At 40.7% G+C, this 25,037-nt stretch overlaps 1 protein-coding gene across 6 annotated transcripts in view; it reads right to left on the bottom strand.

The window, feature by feature from the left end:
* Positions 1–15,445, bottom strand: part of MBD5 (methyl-CpG binding domain protein 5) — a 66,156-nt gene extending 50,711 nt beyond the window's left edge. For 2 of the 6 annotated variants that reach the window (XM_044438088.1, XM_044438089.1), the window contains exon 1: positions 14,419–15,441. In XM_044438088.1, the coding sequence (XP_044294023.1) occupies positions 14,419–14,531 (113 nt within the window). In that variant the 5' untranslated portion in view covers positions 14,532–15,441. Of the gene's footprint in view, positions 1–14,418 lie in introns of all 6 variants that reach the window. The other 4 variants (XR_006415501.1, XR_006415502.1, XM_044438085.1 and 1 more) reach the window with 4 other exon arrangements.
* Between the last annotated feature and the right edge of the window lie 9,592 nt (positions 15,446–25,037).

The raw sequence follows: 25,037 nt of genomic DNA, 5'->3' as shown, positions 1-25,037 counted from the left end.
ACTGCAAACCAGCTACAAGTCTGTTGTTCTATAATAAATTGAAGAAGTGATGAAGAGAAGGGAACAACCATGTATGGAGATGGAGAAACAAACCTGTGAGTAGCATAGCATCTAAATCAACCCAGCACCTCTGTCCTGTTCTTGAGGAAAGAAATTAGATTTCATGCTTGCACCAGTCCAACAAACACTGGGCACGGACAAGCTGTGCACATGCATTTTGTGTGCATAGGGAAAGCAGATCACTGATTTTTTGGGCAGAGGAGTTCCGATGTATACTATGATGCTTCCACCTTTGTTGCCAGCAGTGTTTGCCACAAAGATAGATTGTACCTATTAAAACTAAGGCACTAACCCTATTAAGAGTTTTAAAAATAGAAACCAAGTACTCAGAGTTAATGGAATTCTGGAATATATATTCAGCAAAGAGAAAAAAAGCAATAAGCATTCGAAAATATTTTCATTTTAAATAGTGCAACCAGTAAAATTAAATGGTGTCAGATTTTTTAAAAGTTATGAAATTCAGAGGAATAATTAAAAAAGACAAATGTAGGTTATTATTGATAGCAACATGCTAGATGACAAAACTTAAATAGCAGGATCAAGGAATATAATTAAGACAATCTAACAAATGAAAAGGCAGAAAATGCAAATTGAAGCAATTGCTCAAAATTAATCAATGGCTACAATTTCTTTCCATGTTATTCTAAAAATATTAGGATTGTTTTTCATTCAAATATGTACTTTTATTTTATTTTCACATTTCCACGTGTTGCATGGTGGTTAGGCTGGTAACCTTCACTTTGAAAAATAAAAACTATATTTATTTATTTAAGGCATTTTTATACGATTCCTATTTAGTCAATGATTTTCAGGACAGTTTACAACATACTAAAAATTTTACACATAATGTACACTGCCAGAATAAATTTAAACAAACACAAGATAAAACTAATAACAATATCACGTTAATAGGAATAAAACTACTTTTATTTTTTGTGTATACAGCTCACTGGAGTTTTTGCTACTGCTTCTTTCTCATTTAGAAGAGAGAGTTGGACCAATGTTCAAAGTGAGATCTGTTATACTTCTTTTAGGTCTAGTCTAAACATCCCCCCCGCTCCACTTTCAGAAACTGAGTGGGAGAAATTACCTACCTGCAGCTGATTAAAATGGACTTATTCTGTGGCAATGCCTTAATTATAATATATTCTCCACAGGCCCTGTCTCTGCCAGCTTTTTCACCAGGCAAAAATATTGCCTTTCCCAAGCCTCCCCCCGCCCTCACCTCTCACATACACACTCTTTTTTGGTCAGTTCTATGCTGGATGAGAAAAGAATTCAGGTGATCTTGGATGGATTCCTTGGACAATATCCAACAGTGCCCGAGAAACTACCAGTTTCTGAAACAAGCAACAGGAAACTGGTTCCTGAAACGTTTCTGCTCATTTCCATAGTGGGCCTGGGGAGTGATGTTCACAGAAAGGAGAGATATTGCAAAAACCCATTCAATATATGTAAATAGATTTTTATTATGGCTTATGATGTGCCTATATGTTTCAACATTGAGAGCTGTCTGGATGTAGCAATCCTAGCTTAATAAATCATTTATTCAGCTGGGAACTAAAACTGAGTCTGCAGATTCCCTTCTCCCTGTTTTCTCATAAGTTTCCTGTGCATCAGCCATGACTTCTTTAAATCACAGTTTTCTCTGCCTCCTCAACCAGAAACTCTGTGGTCCAGTGTTTGTTCACTAACTAGAATAAATTTCATGAACAGATAGTAAAGATATATTAAACAGTTCTCATTTAATATATGATGGACAATTGTGGTTTAAGGGAAACCATGACTGATACTGGTGTGTGTGAAGAGGAAAGAAGAGACAAAGAAAAAAGAAAATAGTTCAAACACTTTTGCATGGTTTAATATACAGTGATTTATTGATCTAAGACTGTTGCATCCAGGGAGCTGGTTTTCGTGTTATGAAAATCAATCACAATGAGGCTCAAGCTCCTACATCCCCCTTTCTCCTCATCCATTGTGGTTACAAGTTAAGATAATTCTACTTCCACTTCAGATTACAGTTTAGCAAGTTATCTGAACCCCAAGCTGTGCTTAATATTAACTAAAATTAGTGGAAATAAGCCAGCTTTACCACAGAGGAATACACAGACCTGAGGCTCACCTAGGCTCATTCTTGTGACACTAAACTATTGCTAAGGTTACCAGCTCAAGTATTCCTCAGGAGCACTAGAAAAAAATGGCATAGTATAAATAATTAAACTAGAATATTAAACTTTATGAATATATAGATATCTTGGAATAAAAATATACATAATTTGCATACTGTATGAACCAACAAAAATAAACAACTGAAGTAACTTTTCTAGCAATAATAATATTTCTATATTATTGCTGAAATTCTGCCCATTGCCCCTTTAAGCAGGCTGCATGCTGCCCATTCTGTACTTCAGGGCCTTGTTTGCACAATAAGGTCAAAGAAGAAAAAAGGCTCTTTGGAGACTGCTATCAGCTATGTTCATGTGGCAACTACTTGTCAAAACAGGCAAAGCATTTTTGCCTCTTTCACCAAGCACCTTGCTGGTTCTTGGGGCTCATCCAAGATGGGGCATGCCATTTGCAATAACTCACTGTGGGTGACATAAGCTAGAATACCCCATAAGCTTTCTGGGTGGGTTGTCTGAAAAAAGCTATACAAAGGGGAAGGCTCCATGGCTGACAGGGAACCACAAAATAAAACCACACACAAAGCATTTTCTAAAACAGATACCTGGTTTAGTTATATATGACAATGCACAGTTAGTGACTACAGATGCTAGTTCTCTTTCTAGATATTCATATTCCACAGAGATACAAAAGGAATGGTTGAATATGTTCTTAATAAAAGCATATTTTCACCCATGTACATATTTCTGTTGGATCTTTTTGAAGAAATATTATAGTTTTGGATCAACAATTATACACTCAAGGAAAAGTAATGTCAATAAATAGTTCTCACATCATTCCTAGTATAGCCAATTTATATGTGGCAAAGATGAAACAAACATTGAATTCTACCATCAATTTCTTTTGTAAATAAATTTCAACATTATGGTCTTTGAATATATCATTCTTATATTTTGTTCTTCATCGTCGTGGTCTCTGTGCATCACACATATGGGTGCGCCTGTGCAGTGCCTGTAGCAGGGAAGATTTGAAAGCTTAATGGTTTTGGCAGAAACTCCGCACCCCTCCCCGCCATAGTATAAGAAGGCGGGGTGCCCACCATTTTCCCAGTCTTCTTGCAACCGCCGTTTGCTGTGCCTTGAGCCTTTCGTCTCTCAGTTCGTAGCTATATTGTGTACCTTGATCCCCTTTGAACTGTTGCTCTCTGTTCTCTTAGTTTTCTTGTTAAGATTTCCAAGTTGTTCATCCCTCCCTGTTAGAAGTTTTCTGCACATCCCCCCACAAAAAAAGTTTATTCTCTTCTTACATTTCTCGTCTTTGCTTTCTTCTCCTTTTCAATCCCAATGGCTCAGCGTGCGGCTTTTTACAAGTGTTCTCAGTGTGGGGCCAAGCTGTCCCCCACTGATCTGCACAACCTGTGTCTTCTTTGCCTCAGAGAAGGTCACAAGATTGATAAGTATGGCCATTGCCAGGCCTTCACCAAGCAGGCGCACAAAAACTGGGAGAACTGCCTGCGTAAGCTTTTCTGGGACCAGGCCTTGGTCGCATCTAATCAAGTGGCGGCCCAATCCGCTGCGCAGCCCTCCTCTTTGGCTGCCCCTCCGTCCCGCCCATCGGCTGATGGTGCTACTCTGCCGGAGGGCAAATGCTCCTCTAAGTCTCCTCACAAACAAAAGGAGAAGAGGAAGCACAGCGGATCCAACAAGTCCTCAGGACATTAGAAGCCTAAGAAGGACAAGGCAGACAAGACGGCTCACAAGACCAAGCAGGCAGATCAGCCCCGTCACCGTGATGTGGGATTGTCTGCCCCGTTGGTCCTGATGGCCACTTCAGTACAGACACCAACCAGACCAGCTCTCCAACTGGCAATGTAGGTGACCCTGCCAGTGTCCCCGCAACGGGTTGCTCCTTCCGTTTTATCCTCGCCAAATCATCAGGCGGCAGCCATACGGGGATTGATTTCTGATGGAGAGATCCGGGACTCTCCGCAGATGGCTCTTCCGATGGCAAGCTCACCTACCCTGCAGCCTTTGCCTAAGGCTTCCCCGAGGGCCCCGCCTCAGCAGGTGCGGTACCAGCAGCGTGCTTCTGTCCGTCCCTCTGGAGAATGGGTGCAAGCGCTGTATGGATCTGTCCATCGTGAACCATAGGATGACTATGCACCATATGGATATTATCCATCAGTATGCCAGGGTACACTGTCTCCAATTTCAAGGGATGCTCCATTGACGTCCGCAGGAGCTCAGACCAGGCACCCTTCCTTGCCAGCTGACTCCTCTGCCAGTCCTCTGCCACATTACGATTTAGAGTCAGAGGATTTGGATGTAGCGTCCACCTCACTGGACGTGGTGATCACCACACAGGGTCCCAGCTCACCCATTGAGTTGTATTCGATGTTTGGGGAACTGATGGCGTGATTGGCTAGGTCACTGGAGATCGAAGCCCAGCACCACTTCGATCCCAGTACCGATAAGTTCTATAACATCATGAAGAGAGAACAATCTGCCACCATCATTTTGCCACTCATCACGATGCTCCATCAGGAGATGATGAAACCGTGGAACTTCCCAACCAGCTGCAGCTGACTTCACAGAGACATGAATCTATGTATCGAGTTCGAGAACATAACATTCCATTTCTCCTGCATCACCCGAGGCTGAACTTGATCATTGTGGAGTCATCCCAGGGTCGCAAGTCAAGAGAACACTCCACTCCTTGCGACAAGGAAGGGTGAAAGATCGACATGATGGCCTGCCGTATTTATGCCGCCACAGCTCTCGGGCTCTGGATCTTCAATTATGAGGCGACGCTGGCTCACTACCAGTATTTCCTCATGCAAAAACTGGAGAATATTACAGCGTCGCTCCCAAGGGACCTGGCATGACATTTGCAGGGACCTGGCTCGCATCTTCACCAAGGAGGCGATCCAGGTGGCAATTCAACAGCTCTCTACAGCAAGACATCATGTTGATTGCGACTCGAGGGCCCTTGTTGGTGCTGTGGCCCTCCGTCGCCATGCCTGGCTCTGGAACTGCAATTTTCTGGATGAGACCAAGTGTCGCATAGAGAACATGCCCTTCGATGGCTCAGGGCTGTTCAACGCCAGGACGGATCACAAGCTCAAGACCATTCACGAATCCCGCGTGACAGCTTGGCGTATGGAAGTCCCCAACCAATCCAGACATAAGTGGTCTTGTTACCATCCCTCCTACCAATATCAACCATACACGCAGTTCTCTGGCCGGCAGCAGTTCCAGCCTCGTCAGCAGCGCTGAAAACAACCAGCACAGTGCTATCAGCAAAGCCGTCGCTGCCCGGATTCTGAAAAGCACCAGCGCTGACGGACTGAGCGAACCTTTTCTCCTCTCCTGAACCCATCCAACCCTCTTCCTTTTGGGAATCAACTGCAAAGTTGACTCCCCATTTGGGAGTCCATCACATCTGATCAGTGGGTATTATTCATCATGGAGCATGGATATAGAATCAAGATTGATACTATACCCCCATCAGGACCGATCTGATATATGTCTCCGTCGTCGGTTCTCAAAGACAAAGTTCAACAACTTCTTTGTAAAGGAGCGATTCAACAACTCTCCCGCTCCAAGGGGTTATACGGTTTCTACTCAAGGTATTTTATGGTGGTCTTCACCCGATATTGGACTTATGTGGTGTCAACAGGTTTATCAAAACTAAAAAGTTTTGGATGACCACCCTTTAAAACATCCTTCCGTTGCTCAGGAGAGAAGATTAGTTCGATTCCTTGAATTTAAAAGATGTTTATTTCCATATTAGCATCCACCCGTCTCACAGGCGACTTCTTCAGTTTACGGTCGGTTCCAACCTGTTAGAATACAACGTTTTACCATTCGGACTGGCTACTGCTCCACGGGTCTTCACCAAATGCATGGCCCTGGTGTGTGCACACCTCCGGCTTCAGGAAATTCAAGTACACCCTTACCTTGAGGACTGGTTGATTGTCTCCTTATCTAAAGTCGGCCTTCGATCGTTGATCCAGATTACATGCACCCTCTTAGATGATTTGGAACTATGTACTGATTATGAAAAATCGTGCCTTGTTCCTTCAGAGATCATCGATTTCATCAGAGCCCATCTCGATTCCACGACTGCGAGAGCCTTCCTTAAGGACAACAAGAGTAGCTTTGTGCATCCGTTCATTGAATCCACATGGAAAGAGCTGTTCCAGCACTGTCTGTACAGAAGCTCCTTGAACATATGGCTTCCATAGTCTCTGTGGTCCTGTATGCCAGACTACGGATGAGGCCCTTCCAACTCTGGTTCAACGGCCTCTTCTATCCACAACAAGATTCATCACACTGACCTCTTCATCTCCCAGTTTCCATTCTCCAGACCCTGTCATGGTGGACTATGCAAAGCAATCTGTCTGTCAGAATCCTGTTCCGTCCACCTCACCCAGCATTGCCTCTATTCACCAATGCCTTCCTCACAGGTTGGGGAGCTCTGTGTGCCAGTCTTCGCACTCAGGGCACTTGGAACAACCACAAGGCTGCCTGACACATCAACTACCTGGAACTCTTGGCAGTCTTCAAAGCCCTTCAATCATTCGAGAATACCCTTCAAGGCCAAGTCATTCAAGTGGCCTCCAACAACACTGTGACTGTGTTTTATATCAACAGAATGGAAAGTCTGCCTCCCTTGCTCATCTAGCGCTGAGACTTTGGGACTGGTGCATTCTGAGGGAAATTACCCTCCTTGCCATTCACCAAACTGGTACCAACAAGGAGGAAGCAGACGCCCTCAGCAGGCAGATGTCGATGACTCAAGAATGGGAGTTAGATCATCAAGTCTGTCATCATCTTTTTCAGATTTGGGGCCCTCCGATTTGCCACCCACGTAAATACGGTCCGCAAAGCCTACTGTTCCTAAGCGGGTATTGGTCCTGGCTCGAGAGGAGACGCTCTGATGATTCCATGGATGAACACATTCTTTTATGCGTTCCCTCTTATACCGCTCATTGCAAGAACTCTCACCAAGATTACTCTTGAAGAGGCTCGGGGAATTCTCGTCACCTGATGGCCTCGCCAACCGTGGTTTCCTACTGTCCTTCATCTGTCAGACAACACCTTTCAACGACTGCCTCTCATACCTCATCTCATAACTCAACACAATGGAGCAGTACGGTACACGGACCTTCACTCATTCAATTTGATAGCCTGGCTCATTCAGTAGGTCATGCTACTCCCTCGGTACCGATGGTACCATCGGATCTGACACTGACCTGGCGGTGTTCGGACACAGCTGTTCATCCTTCCTCGATACCGACGAATACTCCATCGGACTCGAGCGTCCTACATCCTGATATTCAATTCATTCTGCAGTCTGCACTAAGACCTACGACTTGTTTGTATGCGGCTAAATGGAAACGTTTTACATCTTTTGCCGAAACCAACCACTTTATTGCTCATTTGGCCTCTATTGAGAATATTCTTCAATTTCTATTATCCATACACCAGACTGGATTCAAACCTTCATCCATTAAAGTTTACATCACTGCGATCTCTCACTACCATGGCCAGGTGGCGGGCTTATTGGTATTCTCTAACTTCCTTATTTGTTGATTCCTTAGAAGCCTACAGAATCTCCAGCCACTGGTTAGATCAATCATCCCGACATGGAGCCTCTCTGTTTTCCTTCAAGCACTCACTAAACCTCCTTTTGACTCCTTGGCAACTACTGACCTACGTCTCTTGTCATGGAAGGCGGCTTTCCTTGTTGCTATCACATCAGCTAGAAGGGCCAGTGAACTTTGTGCGCTTCGTATAGACCCTCCTTATCTCAATTTTCATAAAGAGAAGGTCGTTCTGCATATTGACCCTGCTTTCCTTCCGAAGGTCATGTCACCCTTCCATGTCAATCAGAACATTGTCTTACCAGCCTTTTTTCCTACTTCGTCTACACCTATGGAGCACTCACTGCACTCCCTTGACGTCCGTTGATGCCTTGCCTTCTACAGGTCTCGTACGGAATCCTTTTGCAATACCAGATGTCTTTTCATCAAGTATTCTGAACACGACAAAGGGTCCCCCATTGGGTCCCAAAGACTCTTGAAGTGGATTGTTCAGACCACTGAACTGGCCTATCAACTTTCTAAACTAGATTTACCTGTCATGCCCAGAGGCAATTCTACAAGGGCTGTTGCAGCTTCCTCCGCCTTCTCTGCTGGCATTCTGCTTCATGACATTTTCAAGGCGGCCACTTGGACTACCCCTTGCACATTTGCCAGACATTATCGCCTTGATCTGTGTGCCAGACAGGGTTACTCCTTTGGTTGTGCAGTCCTTTCTTCTGTTCTTCAGTTACGACACTGTCCTGCCTCCAGGTCTGATAAGCTTGCTAATCACCCATATGTGTGATGCACAGAGGCCATGACGAAGAAAGGCAGGTTGTTCACCTGTAACTGTTGATCTTTGAGTGGCCATCTGTGCATTCACACAACCCACCCGCCGGCCCCACTCGGTGTCGATGACTGGGTTTTTACGGTACTGTGTTTTACTTGGTTACGGATTCGTTGGGTGTATCGTCATGTACATATATGCTTGCCTTGTTTAATATTTTTCGCTTCCGCTTGGGGGCGAACAGTCAGTCTTCAGTAGACTGGGAAATGGCGGGCACTCCACCTTCTTTTACTATGGGGGGGAGGGGCGTGGAGTTCCCACAAAAACCGTTAAGCTTTCAAATCTTCCTAGCTATAGGCACTGTGCAGGTGCAGCACCCATATGTATGAATGCACAGATGGCCACTCGAAGAACGACAGTTAGAGGTGAGCAACCTGCCTTTTTCAGGAGGCTCATTCTTCAATTTTTTTCAGCTGAATATTATACATTTTTTAAACTGAATATAATTAATAATCCATATTGAGCTTACTGTCTTTCAGATTTGATATGTATCCCTTCTTTGGATCTCATTGTTTCACATATAGAAAAAAAATTTCACAGGGGAGACCTAAGCCACCAATAGGAATTTCTTATCATATTCTTATAGCTATCATCCTATATAACCTTATATAAATTAATTAGTGCTTTGGATAGCTTTTTCATTAAAAACAACAACTGTAGAAATGCTTATCTATTCAGATTTCTTGCTAATATATGTTCTAAACAGCCTTCACATAGAACTTTTCCTGTGAGACTCAGTCAACAACAGAGAGGTTTTAAGGACCAATTTGTTGTCAAACCAACCCATAAAGGATATGATAGTTTATTCTGGACCTTTGAGTTCAGTAATTTGTATTATCATATACTTAGAGAATTCATAACACTGGCACAATCTGGGGTGTAGGTTATTAACTATACACTCTTGTATTGGCTACATATTGCTTGCATGGACACAAAAAAGTAGAATTATAGGACACTTTGCATGTAGTTGTGTTGAGAGATTTAATGAATAAATTCTCAGTTAAACCAGCAGATGGGAAAATGGTTACATTTTATAAGATTCACTAACTATAGTTTCACATGTGTTCTCTATGTGATTACATGCCCTTTCCCCTGACTGTATGAGGAGCAGATAAATTAAGATATCTGGACACAAGAATATAATTGAATTTTTTTAAAATCTATTAACAGCCAATTGAGATTGTTTTTTTGCCCTGGGGCAAAGAGTATTCTCCAAAAAATTCAGGTCTCAGTTATGTTGCTTACTAGACACAAAACATTTTTAGAACTCCACTTTACAATCTTTCACCAATAATATAATTTCAGTCCTCTTGGATGAACATCTTAAGGTGCTTAGGGGGTTTGAGAGTGTCAGAAAAGTCAAGAGCAATAACACCAGAAGTTCAGCCTCTCTTTCTAGACTGGTCTCTTAGGAGGGTCACCCAAGGCAAAATCATCAAGACTGAGATACCAGACCCAAATGCATCCACCCTCTTCAGGACAAATGGTCATAACAGCAGAAAAGAATACAAATCTTGAATGGTGATGGAGTGGAGAAACACCTGAAGGACAGCTCCTGGGAAGCAACAATAGCTGAAGGTAACACTGGCACAGGATCTTTCACAGACAATGGCAGTGATGCTCAATCTAACTTTAATTAGTACTCAACAGGAAAAGGCAATTGTAAATCACTTCTGAGTACTTCTTACCTTGAAAACTCTATGGGGAAACAATCCAAAATGGAACTAGAGATAGTGTCAAAAGATGACACTCCCAAGTCAGAAGCTACTAGGGAAGTGCAAAGGACAAGTACCAATAGTGTTGTCACTACTGGATCAAAGCCAAAAGGAAGTCCAACTCTTGACATCTGCAGAGTTGAAAGGAAAGTCCAGTGCTTCACAACATATACAACCAGAACACAGAAAGTATGAATCAAGGCAAACTGGACACCATAATGCAAGAAATGGAATGACTCGACATCACAGTACTTGGTGTGAGCAACCTAAAATGCACTAGAATGGGATATTTTCAGTCAAATACAAAGCATTCTACTTTGGAAATGACAAACTCAGAAGAAATGGAGTAGTTTTACCACCTGGGCAAGAAGCACAGGCAGCCAGGAGCTATAATACTAAGTCCAACTAAAGCATATCAATCAGAATTCTTTGAAAACCTAACAACATAAACATAGTTTAAATCTATACTCCAATAACAGATGCTAAAGAAGAAATTGAAAGCTTTTACACAGGCATTCAAGAGGATATTGATAACATACCAAAACCAGGTATGCTGATAATCATAGGTGACAGAAATGTAAAAATAGAAAACCTAGAAGAAACCAATGCTGTGGGAGAATTGGGCCTAAGAGTCTATAAATGAAGCAGGAGAATAACCCACAGACCTTTGTGAAGCCAACAATCTATTTATTGCAAATGCATGCTTTATGCAAGTGCTTAGGGTAACTGTATACATGGGCATCACCAGATGGCCAATACAGAAATTAAATAGACTATGTAATAGTAAATTAGAAATTGAGAGGCTGTATTTTCACAGCCGAAACAAGAACAGGAGGAGACTGCAGTAGAGACCATTAACTATTATAATAAAATATCAAAGCTGAAAAAAACCCCTAATAAAAACACACTGCCAAAATACACCTTAAATAACATTCCTGAGATATTTAAAGTCCACATAATGAACAGAATTGCACTGCTGAACTCATTGCTGAGAATGAGAACTGAGGACTGAAACCAGAGTCATTATTTGGGAGGAATGCAAAAAGACAATACCTGTAGCAAAAAGTAAGAAAAGCTTAGATGGATAATAAAAGAAAGACATAGCTGCTAAGTTTAGGGGAGAAGCCAAAACAAAAGGTTACAGGAATAGGGTCAGAATCCTGCATGCAACTTTTCAGCAACTATCACATAAAGTCAAAAATAACTATTACTACAAAGAGACAACATAACAGGACAAACAGGAGACCTCTTCCAGAAGATCCAAGAAATGAAAGGGAAATTCCAACCTAGATTAGAAATGCTGAAAGACTAACAGAGGAACTATCTGACCAGGTGAAAACAGAGGGAAGATAAGAAGAATATACAAAAGAAGTTTATGGCAAAGTTAAAAGACTAAGAAAGGGGAATCCTATGAGGAAGCAGCTGCAATACTAGAAAGGAGAAAGCTGCTCTGAAATACTGTGATTGAACAAAGCACCCAGAGTAGATATGGCACCAATAGAACTATTCCAAGCTGCAGAGACTCAATCAGTTCAAATCCTAACAAGAATATGCCTGCAACTATGGAACACAAAACAGTCCCCAAGACAGGAGAGGCAAAAGAGTAAAGCAACCATGGGACCACTGCACTAATTTCCCTTGCAAGCAAAATGATGTTTAGGGTGTCGCAACAAAGAATAAATGGAGTGACAAGTGCCTGACAGTTTGAAAAGAGGCACTTGAGATCATATTGAAAATATATGTTGGTATCTGGAATGCACCAAAGGATTTCAGAAGAAGATCAATCTATGCCTTACAGACTACAGCGTTGTCTTTGACTACGTGCATCATTAGAACCTATGGATGGTCCTGAAAGAAATGGGTATGCCTTACTGTTTGATCAAGCTGAGACGTAACCTGTATTGTGGAGATGAAGCTACTGTTAGAATATGAAGAAACAGAATGGTTTTCTATAGGCAAAGTAGGATGAAGGTGTATTTTCATCTCCTTATTTGATCAAACTGTATGCATCATGTATCATAAGGAAAGCTGAATTAGGATTAGAGCAGGTATGAAAATTGGTGAAGATACATTAATAATTCAAGGTATGCAGATGATACCATTTTACTGGCATAAAGCGGCAATGAGCTGAAATAACTCCTGAGGTAACTGGAAAGAAGAATGTGCAAAAGCAGAACTGCAGCAGAACATCCAGAAATCAAAAATCACGAGTACAGAAAAATTATACAACTTTACTGTTAATAACGAAGACACTGAAATTGTGAAAGATTTTGCATACCTTGGTTCAATCCTGAACTCAGATGAAGACTGCAGCCAAGAAATAGGAAGACAGAGACTTCGAAGTCAGCAATGAAGGAACTAGAAAAATTGCCACATGTAAAGATGTTTTACTGGAGGCCATAGCCAAGATCATCCACACTCTTATATTTTCAATCACAATGTACAGCTGTGAAAGCTGAACAATGGTGAAAACTGACAGGAAGAAAATTGATGTGTTCGAAACATGGTGCCGGAGCTGAGCTTTGGAAATATCTTGGACTGACAGAAAGATGAACAAGTGGATCCTAGATCAAATCAGCCCAGAAATTCCTCTGGAAGCAAAAATGATGCAACTGAAGCTGCTGTACTTAAGGCACATCATGAGAAGACATGACTCAGTGGAGAAGACAGGAAGACAATAGGACAGGACATTGTGGAGAGCATTAATTTGTAGGATCCCTATAAGTCAGAGACAATTTGATAGCATATAATAAGAACAAATAATTTCACTATTGTAATCGGCCGTTTAAACAGCAAGTTGTTGTGTTTAATCTTTTTTTTAAAGTTTTTCTAAATGATTTTCTATGCTATTAAAATATCTCCAGGATCCAGAGCAGCATATAAGCTACTCTTAGAAGTGAGCCACACTGGACTATAGAATGATACCATTCTAGAGCTTTGGGTTCATTCCTGGTTTGGAAGAGAGGGTTCCTTACAGAATTACATTCTCTTGCTGGATTTGGGTGTTAAAATTGTTTTCAGGCTGGATGCAACCAGTACCTCTTTAAATATAATGGAGGAAACTAACAATACTTTCTTACAGCTCCTTTCAATGTGTTCAGTTTTGGCTAGAGTAATTGTAAATAATGAATTTATGTAAATTATTCTGTTTGTTTATTTGTTAAATTGGTGTTCCAATGGCTCAGTTGAAAGAAATGGTGAAGATTGTAAAGTATTGTATAATATAGCAGAGAACTGGTCAGCAACATGCTTGAGGAATATGCATGGATTCTCCTCCCTGGCAAGGGATTGCAGGTTATGGGTATGACTAGTGACACAACAATTTTTGCAAGCAACATTTCAGGACACATATGGTTTTGTTTTGTTTTTTTCAATGAGAATATTTACTCTCTCATACCTGGGTCAGCCATAAGATTGTCATAATGCTATATTTGTAGCATTATATATCTATGTATTGTTTTAATGTATACCATGTCCCAGGTGGTTCATATTTGAATTTACTAAGCTGAGACAGCCTAAGCCTTTACTCCCTTCAAGCAAGCAATTAAACTACTCTGCCTCTAATTAACAACTGTTTCCTGTTTCACCAAAACCGAGAAGGAATTTTACCAGCTTCAGAACACACCAGAATATTGGATCAATTAGGTGCCAACTGCCCCGCAAATACTACCTAACTGATATGCTACCATCACAAGAACTTTATACCACATGAATTGGATTATTGTTTTCCTCCTATGTGAAACAGTCTCTAAGTATCCCAGACTCCACAGATGCAAAAAAGAGGGAAGCAGGGAGAGGAAGAAACGTGAGATGAGTTCTTGTTTAGCTGAAAGAAATATCCAGAAAAAATATGGATCAAAAGGGTTCTAAAAATTCAGATCAAATATATTTTCATTAAATAGTGTCTCTACTCCTTTTAAATGGTTTATGTTCTTTCTCTACCAAGTCCAGAAACTCTTTTATCTAGGTTTTCAAAGACGAAAAGAGCTAGACGGTAAGACCTTTAGCTATCAAGGCAGGACATACTGAATCCCCTATGCAACAATTCCAAGTATACCAAAATGCACAATAAGAAAAATACTTACCTAATATACAGAACACCATTTTGATCCACCCTCCGTTGCCAACCAACTGGGACTTGTACTGCCGACAGTCCTCCATCCTTGTCCCCACCATCACACTCCTTGCTTCCATTCATTTTTTCTGATTCTACTTATGACTCCTCAAAGATATCAACAATAAGATGATATCCTGATTTTATATGTCATCATGGCCTTCAGAAGGCGGCCATACAGTACAACATTTCCCAGTGTGTACAAAGTGCATTGGGAAGCTCTGGCTCAGCCCATAAATTCTGCCATTTTTGTTGCTGACAAGTCAGTTGCCCATTCTGATCAGTATTAAGTATGAAAAGTTTTATTCCTTATGGAGTCATAAGGATAACCTAAAGGGGTAAGAACAAATGTTTCCAACTTGGGAAAATTATTATCCATCAATGCTCTGTTACTGGCCAGGGAGAGAGAAGAACATTTATTTCTAGTTCAATAGCATGACTCCAAGCTTGATGGCTACCTAAGTTAATTTGTATTTCAACAGAATAAGTCCCATTTTTACAGATGTGTCACAGCCAAGACTTCCAGGTATTAAATTCTTTTTAGATGCCACATTCTTTTTGTTTTCTCGTCCTCTTCCATTCATTGTCCAAGGTACTCCTGGACAGTTCTTGTGATTCTGTCATGATGATACTGCTTCAGTATGAACACCTGGCAGGAAAAAAAACAGAAGCAGCTAAGTAATACTACCAAAAAAGGGGAAAGTTATGCATGCGACCTTTATTATTTTTTCTGCCTGGTGCATTAAGTAAACTAATAGCTTAACTCATAAATTCTCAGTTTCAGTTTTATCAGCAATTAATTCAATATATATAAATTATTAAAAAGAATTAGAAGTATTGATTCATTTTCAAAACATCCACATGACCAGTGAGTTACCTTATTAGGAACAATTATTCAAAACACAGTGTTATAAAGGATGCCTTAAACCCAGAGGAGCATTCCTGTTGATTGAAGGGCTCCTTCAGACAGTAGAGGATTTTGATCTGCTGGAGAAGCCATATTTGCTAACTCCCCCTCTCCCACTGCAGTTCGCTCATACGTTAAATAGGAGTTGAATAATATTATTTTACAGAAGGCAGAATTTTCTTTAGCCTTTTAAAGGCAGACATATTGCAAGAATGCCACAGTAAGAATTTGGTCTATCAACTCAAGCCACAAAAGTATTGAAATAGTATTTTGGTGATTAAAAATGATAGTACCAAGACATATACTCATCCTGAGGACATAAATTCTCAATTAAAAAAATATTTAGAACTGAATAGAAGAGGTTGTGAAATATCAGAGAAAGGTATAGAACTTTCATTTCTCTTGTTAATCTTCCCTGTTTATGTGCTTTCACTTTTCATTTGCACCTTTAAGTATCAAGGAAGTTATGAAAGCTATATATTTGTAATTTATTTTAATGTATATATTTTAAAATGTTATGATGATTTAACTTATTTGTTGTAAGCCACGAGGCTTCAGCGAATGGGGCGGCATAAAAATGTTTAAATAAATAAATAAATAATATATAATATGAATACTGGAAAAACAACCACAAATGCTAGTATCATAACCAATTTTTGTCTGTTTTTATTCTTACTTGAGAGAGTTACTAGACAGGGATGTCCACTGTCTTCACTGATACTAGATTTATGTTGGGAACCCTAAACACATTCTATCTGACAACATGTTCATATACACAGATTTGTGTAAGCATTCAAATTTACTCTCTTATTTTTCTATTGTTTATCTTGGAACACCAATCATCCAGCCATTCAATGCAGATGATTAATGACTTTGACCAGCTATTCTGTTAATTGGTCAAAGCCTGAACTATTGTTAACTGGAGATAGTTATCTCCATAAAAATGAAGATAACTCCATAGCAATAATAAACTAGTTAACTGGCAATTCAGATTCTGTCCAGAAGTTATTACACAATCGAGAAAACTTGTCATTAGAGATATATCTGAAATGATTAGCTAAATTTAAGAAAGCTGATTAATGAGATATCATGGAACATTGTTCATAGCCATCTTTAAGTCTACAGGGTACATTAAATGTACTCAAAGTGAATGTATTACTTATAACTATGTAAAACCTAAAATTGTCTACATTCCTCTACTTATACCTAGCAAGCATTTTCAAGCAAGCAAATTCCTATGAGATCCCATTCTGCCATGAATATCCTTGAAAAAGATTTGGCTTCCCTGATTGTTGGCTTCTATTAAATTTTGTTCATCTCCTGGCTGATTGGAACCTCTTCCTAAATGCACTGCATTGGCTTCTTGGCATACCAAAATAGATTAGGTGCCTCCTACAAATATGTGTGGTGTATAGTCTCACATCAATTGCAGCTTGCTTTATTTTCATATGCAAAATTAAGTAAAATTAAGAAAATTCAGACTTAAAGAAAACATTTGTTTGGTGGACTTGGACAGACCAGCTGATTCTCATTTCAGATCAGTTTATTGGTTTTGATGATAACTCCTTGCCATTTTCAGTTTTGCATGCTAAATATGAGCAAATGGCAATATATGCAATAGAAGTATCTATTAGAATTTAGGCTCAGTCCTGCTGCTGTTACAGCTTCAGAAACCCCCTCACTAATGGATGTATTGATTGAGGATGAACAGCCCCCAGTAAGCATAATCCAGACAAATATGGTGATACAAAGTTCTTTAATATATACGGATATGCATGTTCTTATTATCTATTTGACCCTTGGAACATAATGTAGGTGAATGCACACTGATTTTCTGCATGGTTTTGATCATTAAAAGGCTAATACTAAAATACTGGAAAGATAAAGGGCCACCTGAAATAATAGCTGGAGGATTGATGAAACTTTCAATTTTTGAATGGCTCTTTTTTAAATGCAATTTATGAAGTGACAAATGTACTGAAGTCTATGCATAACACTCTCCAATAAGAGTAGTATACCTTGCTATATATAAACATATATGGGTACAAGTTATATATATTGATTGTAATAGTTGCTTAAATCTCATTTTCAGAAAAGTGAAATATTTAATTTTCACTTTATTTTCTCCTTTTGTTTGGGCTTTGGTTTTGATTTTGAAATTCACAATAAAACATGCTCCTTTTTGTTTTGTTTTTTAGAGGAAGTGAACTCTGCTTCTGAGAGACTGAGTGACCCCTTAATTCTGGGGGGCAGAAACATTTTTACAGGCAGGGCAAGAGAGACATATGAAAAGGAGTGCCAATTTGCAAAGGAAGGTTCCTTATATTAATACAGGGCTCCCTTTGCATAGGACCTTCATTTTCCAGAAACATCAGCCCAGTATTGGGTGGAGCTCTGGAAGCTTCAGCTTAAACACAGTTGAAACTGGTCAATCAGAACTAATAATATAACTCACAGACTGTTAATTAATTGGTTATGTAGAGTTTGTACTTTATTACTTTCCTGGGAATACTTGTGTCAAGTGATATATTACGAATAATTAACATATTCGTAATCTAAGTGGGTTGATCAATGCCTCTCCAGAGATGGATAGATGGACATATATCAAGTCATGTCTATAGAGTAGGGTAGATAAACTTAAAATGAATGCAATGCCTCAAATTGTTAATGCTTTATGCAGTATTCCTTTATACTTGGCAAGTATTTCCAAAAACTTAATGTTTTATTTCATATCTTAAGAGGTTCCACTACACCAGAAATAGCCTTGAAAGGATACAACTTTCAATTAAAGAGGGTGTATTTGGCCTTCCCAGGCTTTCCTTTTACTATCAGGCCTACTTGTTGACTTGCACTAGATTTTGGCATTTTCCAATTGAAGTAGATTGCTCTTTCTGGTCAGTCTTGGAATTCTGGGATCCTCTTCCTAAATGGACTGCATTGGGCTGTTGTCATACCAAAAAAGATAAGTTGTGACAGCTACAGAGTTGTGGCATGTATTTTCATGGCAACTATTGCCATGGGACTTCTCATTGTTCTGAGTTTCTTAAAATTGGCTGTCTTCAAATCCAGGGTACATGTTTGGCTACATTTGGCTTTTGTTTCCTTTAGAATCAAGAATTCAAGCATGGCATGGTCATTTTCCCCCAGTTTCCATAGCTGCCACTTTGTCCAGTAAGTCATTCCTATTGCATATAATCAAGTCAGGGTTAGCTGTTCCTTTTGTTCCTTCTTCCATTTTCTTTTGGAGAAAGCTATCAGGAACGCGTATTAGGAATTTCTTTGAGGGGCCATGTCTGGCAGAATTTGTCTCCTGAGAGATATTGGGGAAATTGAAGTCACTCATGATGACATTATACCTCCTTGAAACACTAGCAATTTGCTTTTCAAAAGTTTCATCCTTATCTTCTCTTTGACTGGCTGGTTGGTAACAGATTCCAATCATTATTCCTTGTTCCATTTATATCAACTCAGATGCTCTAGATGGGACTACTAAGCACATCTTCCTGTATATCTGTCCAGAGATACGTATCTTTAACATACAGTGTGACTTCACTTCCCTTTCCATTCCTTCTGTTCCTCTTGAACAGGTTATTTTATTTATTTATTTATTTATTTAAACATTTTTATGCTGCCCCATTCGCCGAAGCCTCGGGGCGGCTTACAACAATAAATTAAAAGTAATTATAATTTAAATTACAATAAATATAAACATTAAATTAAAATACCAAAATACAATATAAAATAAGCCGCCATGGCCAGATAAAATCTAGTAATACTAACACTTAAAATGCCGCTTAAATAAAAAGGTCTTCGCCTGGCGCCTACTTCAACTGTTGAATTCCAGACATGGGAGTTATCCCACCAAGTTTCAGTTACATCTATCAGGTCATATTCACCCTCCTGGATTAAGAGTGCATATTCATTCTGGTTTCCCATACTCCAGGCATTAGTATATAAACATCAAAGACCACATGCTGCATAATCTAGCTTTCTTCCTACAGTTTTTGGAAGACTATTATTGTTAGAGCTGCTCTCCCTGTTGTGGTGAATAAGCCTTTGTCTGTTGTTATGCCCAGGTGTACTTCTTCCTCCCCATAGGATTCAGTTTAAAGCCCTCTTGATAAACGTTGTTATGCTGTAGCCAAACACATTCTTTCCAGTCCTTCTAAGGTGCGACCCCTCCCTTACTAGCAGTCCTTCTTTCAGGAAATGTAGACCCGCAAGCCATATCTCTCCACCTTCATAGCCAGTCATTCATTTGGAGTATTTTTCTTTCCCTGTCTATTCCTCTTCCAAAGACTGGAAAGATTGAGGAGAAAACTATCTGGGCCCAAATGTTTTGACTTTCTTCCCTATAGCTTCAAAGTCTGATGTGATTTATTCAAAGCTCTGCATGACAGTGTCATTTGTTCCCACATGTATAAGATGGAAGGGGTACATGTCAGTGGGCTATATGTGCTCACTAATCTGTCCTTCAGGAAAACAGCACACTTGATGTGTCCACAGGTCTTCCTGACACACATTTGTATCCATCCCACGCAACAGGGAGTTTACCACAACTAACACTCTTCTCTTTGGTAAGCCTTGGTAAGATTGCACTACTTGGTTGACCTTTAACCTCTTGTTCAGTGTTGCATGGGATGACATGTTGTTCTTCCACTGCAGGCTGCCCTCCAATCTCATCCCTGAGTAACTGAAAGTAGTTCTGTAGTTCCACTGGTACAGAGTGTCTTCAAGTTCTTCTGTACCTGCCACCCTTTTCTAGGGAGTTTCCTCCTCATTTCCCCTTCCCTCAGCATTCTCTTCTTCTGCCTCAGCTTGCTGTTGCACTTCTACCGTCTGTACTACTCTTAGCTTTTGCAGTTCCACCCCTTGATCTAAAAAAACAAAACAAAACACCCCCCTTTAACCTCTTTTATTACCTTGAGGGTGGACACTTGCTACTCTAGTGCTCTCACCTTTTCTTCTAAACAGGGCTATTAGCTTGCACTTGTTGCACATGTAGGCCATGCTGACCTCAGGCAGGAAAACAAACATTGCACAGATGTTGCAGGTCACCACCACTGGGGAGTCTTCTCGGTCCATTCTTTCTGCCACCTTTTTGATTCTAGCTTTCTGGGCCTATTGCAACAATGAGTGCTTTCTGCTGTCTTCAGAGGAAGTTAACAACACAGTCCTACCAGGAAATGGAAGTGTGTTACAAGGAAAACTAAGGTGGGAAAAGGAAGGAAAAAACGTTAGGGACCACCCCTGCCAGACTCCTGTTTGCTCTTCCTGTTTGTTTGCTTTGGTTGCTAGGTCCTGGGAGCTTGGCTGCTTGTATTCCAGAGTCCCAAGACCAGCTGGGGCAGCTTCCTCTGATCTGCTCAGCTAGGAGTCAGGAACCAGAATCTTTTACTACTCACTACACATGACAGATTCAGTGAAATCCTAAGCAAGAGAATAAAATACTTGCACTCCTGGTTAGATTACAGTAAAAGCAGAGTTAGAAGAAATGAAAGAGACACAACAATTTAATGTGATCTGGGGATGGGATGGAGGATAGTCCATTCTCCTCAAAATTGAACCAACCCATCACTGCAGCAGCACTGCTCACGTATGTTGGAAGCAAATGGATTTACATTCCATAGACAGAAACTTAAGAGTTCCTCAAGCTCATGTTTAGAAGCCTTGATTTTATGCAGTTGCTCAAAACAACCCAATGCAAAAAGTAAATCAAGAAATAAACCACAAGTAAAACTTCTGAACTCTGCATCAGATCACAATTGTTCCATGTAATTAAAAAAAAAAGGAATAACATGCTCTGCATGAGGATCGCTCCTCTTTCTCTGTTGGTAGCTGTTGACAATCACTGGCCATTAAGTCCCTTCTTGACAGAATCAGGTATAATGCTTCCTACTCTGTGAACTGTAAAAGCAAGGGAAGCGGAGCCATCCTGGTGCACTTAGCTCCCATTCAACTGTTCCTGAGGTGTATGAAATGAAAATGTCAAAGCCTCCTCCTTTCCTTACACAAGCCTCAGTATACTCATGGATCTACTATGGATGCTGAAGGAACACTAATGAGGGCTTCTTTTTCCTGTTGCAGCCTATTGCTATGCCACGAAGCATGTGATGAGAGGAAAAAGCATTACAATTTCCCAAAACCTTGTTTTATTTTCCCAAAACCTTTCTGTAATTCAATTATACCTTCAAATTATTTGTGATGGATTTTTGCTCTTGCTGATTCAAAGGAAGAGCCACTGGCTTGCAGTTCAAAGGGAACAGGTGAGGTGAAGGGGGAAGAGTTCTTGTTTCAATCAGCAATTACTCTGGGACCTAATTCCTAGCCAGTCATGGTTTTTAAGGAAGTGGGCAGCCAAAAGTGAGGAGACAAGGAAGCCAAATTGTGCAAGACTCAGCAAAAGGAGACAGCAACCCTTCCCTTCAGCAAGGAAAAATGGGAAGCTTGGCTGGAGAATGAGTCAATACCCTGTCCTGGGCATAGAAGTGCCTATTTAGAAGTGAGTCACACAAAGCTTGATAGAACATGTCGCCACAAAGTTCCTAATTCTCATATGTTGTTGTTAGCCGTGAAGTCGCGTCCAACCCATCATGACCCCATGGACAACATTCCTCCAGGCCTTCCTGTCCTCCACCATCCCTTGGAGTCCACTTAAGCTCACGCCGACTGCTTCAGTGACTCCATCTAGCCACCTTATTCTCTGCCGTCCCCTTCTTCTTTTGCCGTCAATTGTTCCCAGCATTAGGCTCTTCTCCAGACTTCAAGTTTTATAAATCTGAATCTTGTAGTAACTTCTCAAAATCTTTCCTACCATCCTGTGAATAGCAGAGAGATTGCAAAAAGCAAGGAAGCATATGCTAAAGGCAAAAGTCTTTGAAAACAATTGGTTTGGTCCTTTAATTAAATTATATTACTGTTACTGATATTACTTTTTACTTAAGATGATCATTAAAACTACCTTGGTTGGAACATAATAAAAACTGAAAAGAAGAAAATCAGCAACTGGCAGAGCTGTAATTTTGATCACAGAAATAAACACATGGCTTCCATGGCAACTGTTTTGTAGAAGTCTGACAGATATATTTTTTTATTTATAATTTCTAAAAAACTTTAAACATACATAAAATGGATACTAAATCTACTGTCCCTGCATAGCAATATCCAAGCAGGGCTTGTTAGCTTTGACTCAAAGAACTCTATGCTGCTTGCCCACCCAGAAGCTACTTCTGTGGCTTCTCTTTCCTTTTTCAGCTCCTAGTGTTGTGTGTACACGTAATTGTCAAACCTCTGGCACACTTGTGGAAGGCTAAGTATGATATTATTAATGAATCAGATTTGGAGGATGAAAATGCTTGTGAGTCTGTGCAGCCACAAGAGAAGAGATTAGCCCAAGGACAGAAGGGGATCCAGATCATATCAAACATGGCAATGATGGGGAGTTAAAGCCCATGAGAAGGGATATTGAAATGGGAGATCTTTCCAATGGAAATGAATTCTCTCTTTGAAGGGTGGACCTGGTGGCTTGGTATCAACACTGGAAAGAAGGTCAGCTAGGGGTGAAATGTGTGGAGCAGACACATGCCCATTTTCACAGCACGTCTTCTCCAGGATCAAGACAAAGATCAGTTCATAAGGAGAGGTTTGGGAAATGAGCAGTAGATAGCGTTTAACATACTACTCTGTGCGTGCTCAGAGACTTATGTGAAACAATAAAGATTATTAAGCAAAGAAGTGGTTGGAGACTGGTGCTGGTCTGAGGGAAGAACATGGCTCAAGATACCTAGGTTAAACATCTCTGCACTCTGCCTCGAAGTGTCTCACTCACAGAAGTAGGAACACATCATTTCAGCTTCTGCCTCCTCCATCCCTTTTGACATTTGTTCTACTCATGGGTTAACTCCATCCTTTTTCCTTTGTGGACACTGAAGTAACAACTTTCTGTGGCATGGCTCATTTAATAAAACCATGTCCTGCTGATTACTCTAACTGGCCTTTTTGCCGTCCTTTATCATATTTTCTTTCTGTGCTATGCCCAGTCCCTTATCAGGCTGACTCCCCTTGAGTGTTCTGGGTACAAGCAAGATCTTCCACTGCACAAGGAGACAAGTCAGAAGACCAGGACTAGATGCTCTAGATTTGTGTGGGAATCTGAAGGGAAATGCCTCACTATCCATATCTCCAGCACAGAGTGTCTAGTAAACACTCAGTTTTCACTTCCAACCAGTGCATTCATTTAGAATTGGTGCTGTTCCAAGAGTACACACAGGTTATTGGGTGGCAGAAATTTCACAAATGGTCATCTGCAGTGCCAGCTGCTCCATTCTCCATCTCAGTGCTTGAAGGACAGCTTTCTGCCATGCTGTGATGCACTTCACCTATTATTCTGCTCAGAACACTTTTAAACAGAAAGAGATGACTGTTTGGGCTGGGCAGAAAATTGATAGAGAAAACAAAGGCAATGGAGATCAGACACATGATTTAGACATTCACAGTACCATAATCTAGTGACTTGTGGAGCAACAAGCAAATAACAACAAAGACATGTGCCTATGCACTGACACTATCTAGCATGATTCAGGAACAACACACATATAGTAAAACAACACACAAGTTCTAGTCTTAGTACCAGGAAAATTCTAGTGTTAGTATCAGAACTTTACTAAACTCAGTCTAGTATGCATGCAGGAAGGAAGGTATGTTGAGAGGTCACTAATTTCAGTTACAGAGATTTGGTTCATGCTTTGTTGTCCATTACCAATACGGGGGAAAAAACCCTGTTTACTTGAGAAAACTGGTGTCTAAAGTTCACTGTTACTCTAAAGTTACTCTCTAAAACACTGTAGTGGAAAATAAGCATCGCCACTACTTGGGTTTTCCTGCTCATGAGTAGCGCTATTGCGGTGCAAATATGCAATGCCTCCAGTGTCCTTGCATAGCTGGCTTCCATTTAGCTTGAATCCACTTACAGGACTCCTGTGATTAGGTTCCTGTGTTATCAGCATTCTGACCAACAAATCTAAAAAGCAGAAGAGATGGGAAGATATGAATGAATGCAGTGCTGGAATGTGTGTATAATTGGTCTAGAGCAGGGGTCTCAAACTTGCGGCCCGTGGGATGATATTTTGTGGCCCCCACTTGATATCAAAGTTTAGTGATAGTGCGGCCCATGTGTTTTGCTCACACGCACCTGCGTGAGTTGTTACCTGGGCGCAATGTTCCCTCTAAGCTGCGCGCTGGGACGGGCGGGGCATGGGGCAGGGGCCCTGCGGCCTTCAAAGTGCCGGCGGTGCCCGGGCCGGCCTCCGGGAGCCACACGGGATAAGCGGCCCACCACCACCATTGCCTGGGCGTTTTATAATTTTTGTCACCTGTGGGCTACCATAGCTCAGGATCGTGACAGCAACGCAAATTAACGTTAGTCACTTGAAACTTGATTCGGGAGTGTCACCGAGTGAAGGGAAAATATATCCTGTCACCCAGTGCAAATACGTTTTGTTTTGTTTTGTTTTTTTGTCACCCAGCCCCAGGAATCAAAAACCTGCCGTGAAGAGAAAGATTGGCAATGAGCACAGACAATTTCAGAAGTGGGAGACGGAATATTTTTTTGTTGAGCACAGGGGCATCCCGATGTGTCTTATATGCACAGAGAAAGTTGTGGTGCACAAGGAGTACTACATCAG

The sequence above is a fragment of the Varanus komodoensis genome, unplaced genomic scaffold, assembly GCF_004798865.1.
Source record: "Varanus komodoensis strain SLA01 unplaced genomic scaffold, ASM479886v1 scaffold32, whole genome shotgun sequence".
NCBI classification, from domain to species: domain Eukaryota; kingdom Metazoa; phylum Chordata; class Lepidosauria; order Squamata; family Varanidae; genus Varanus; species Varanus komodoensis.
The sequence above is the reverse complement of the archived record's forward strand: the minus strand, read 5'-3'. Positions and strand labels throughout refer to the sequence as shown.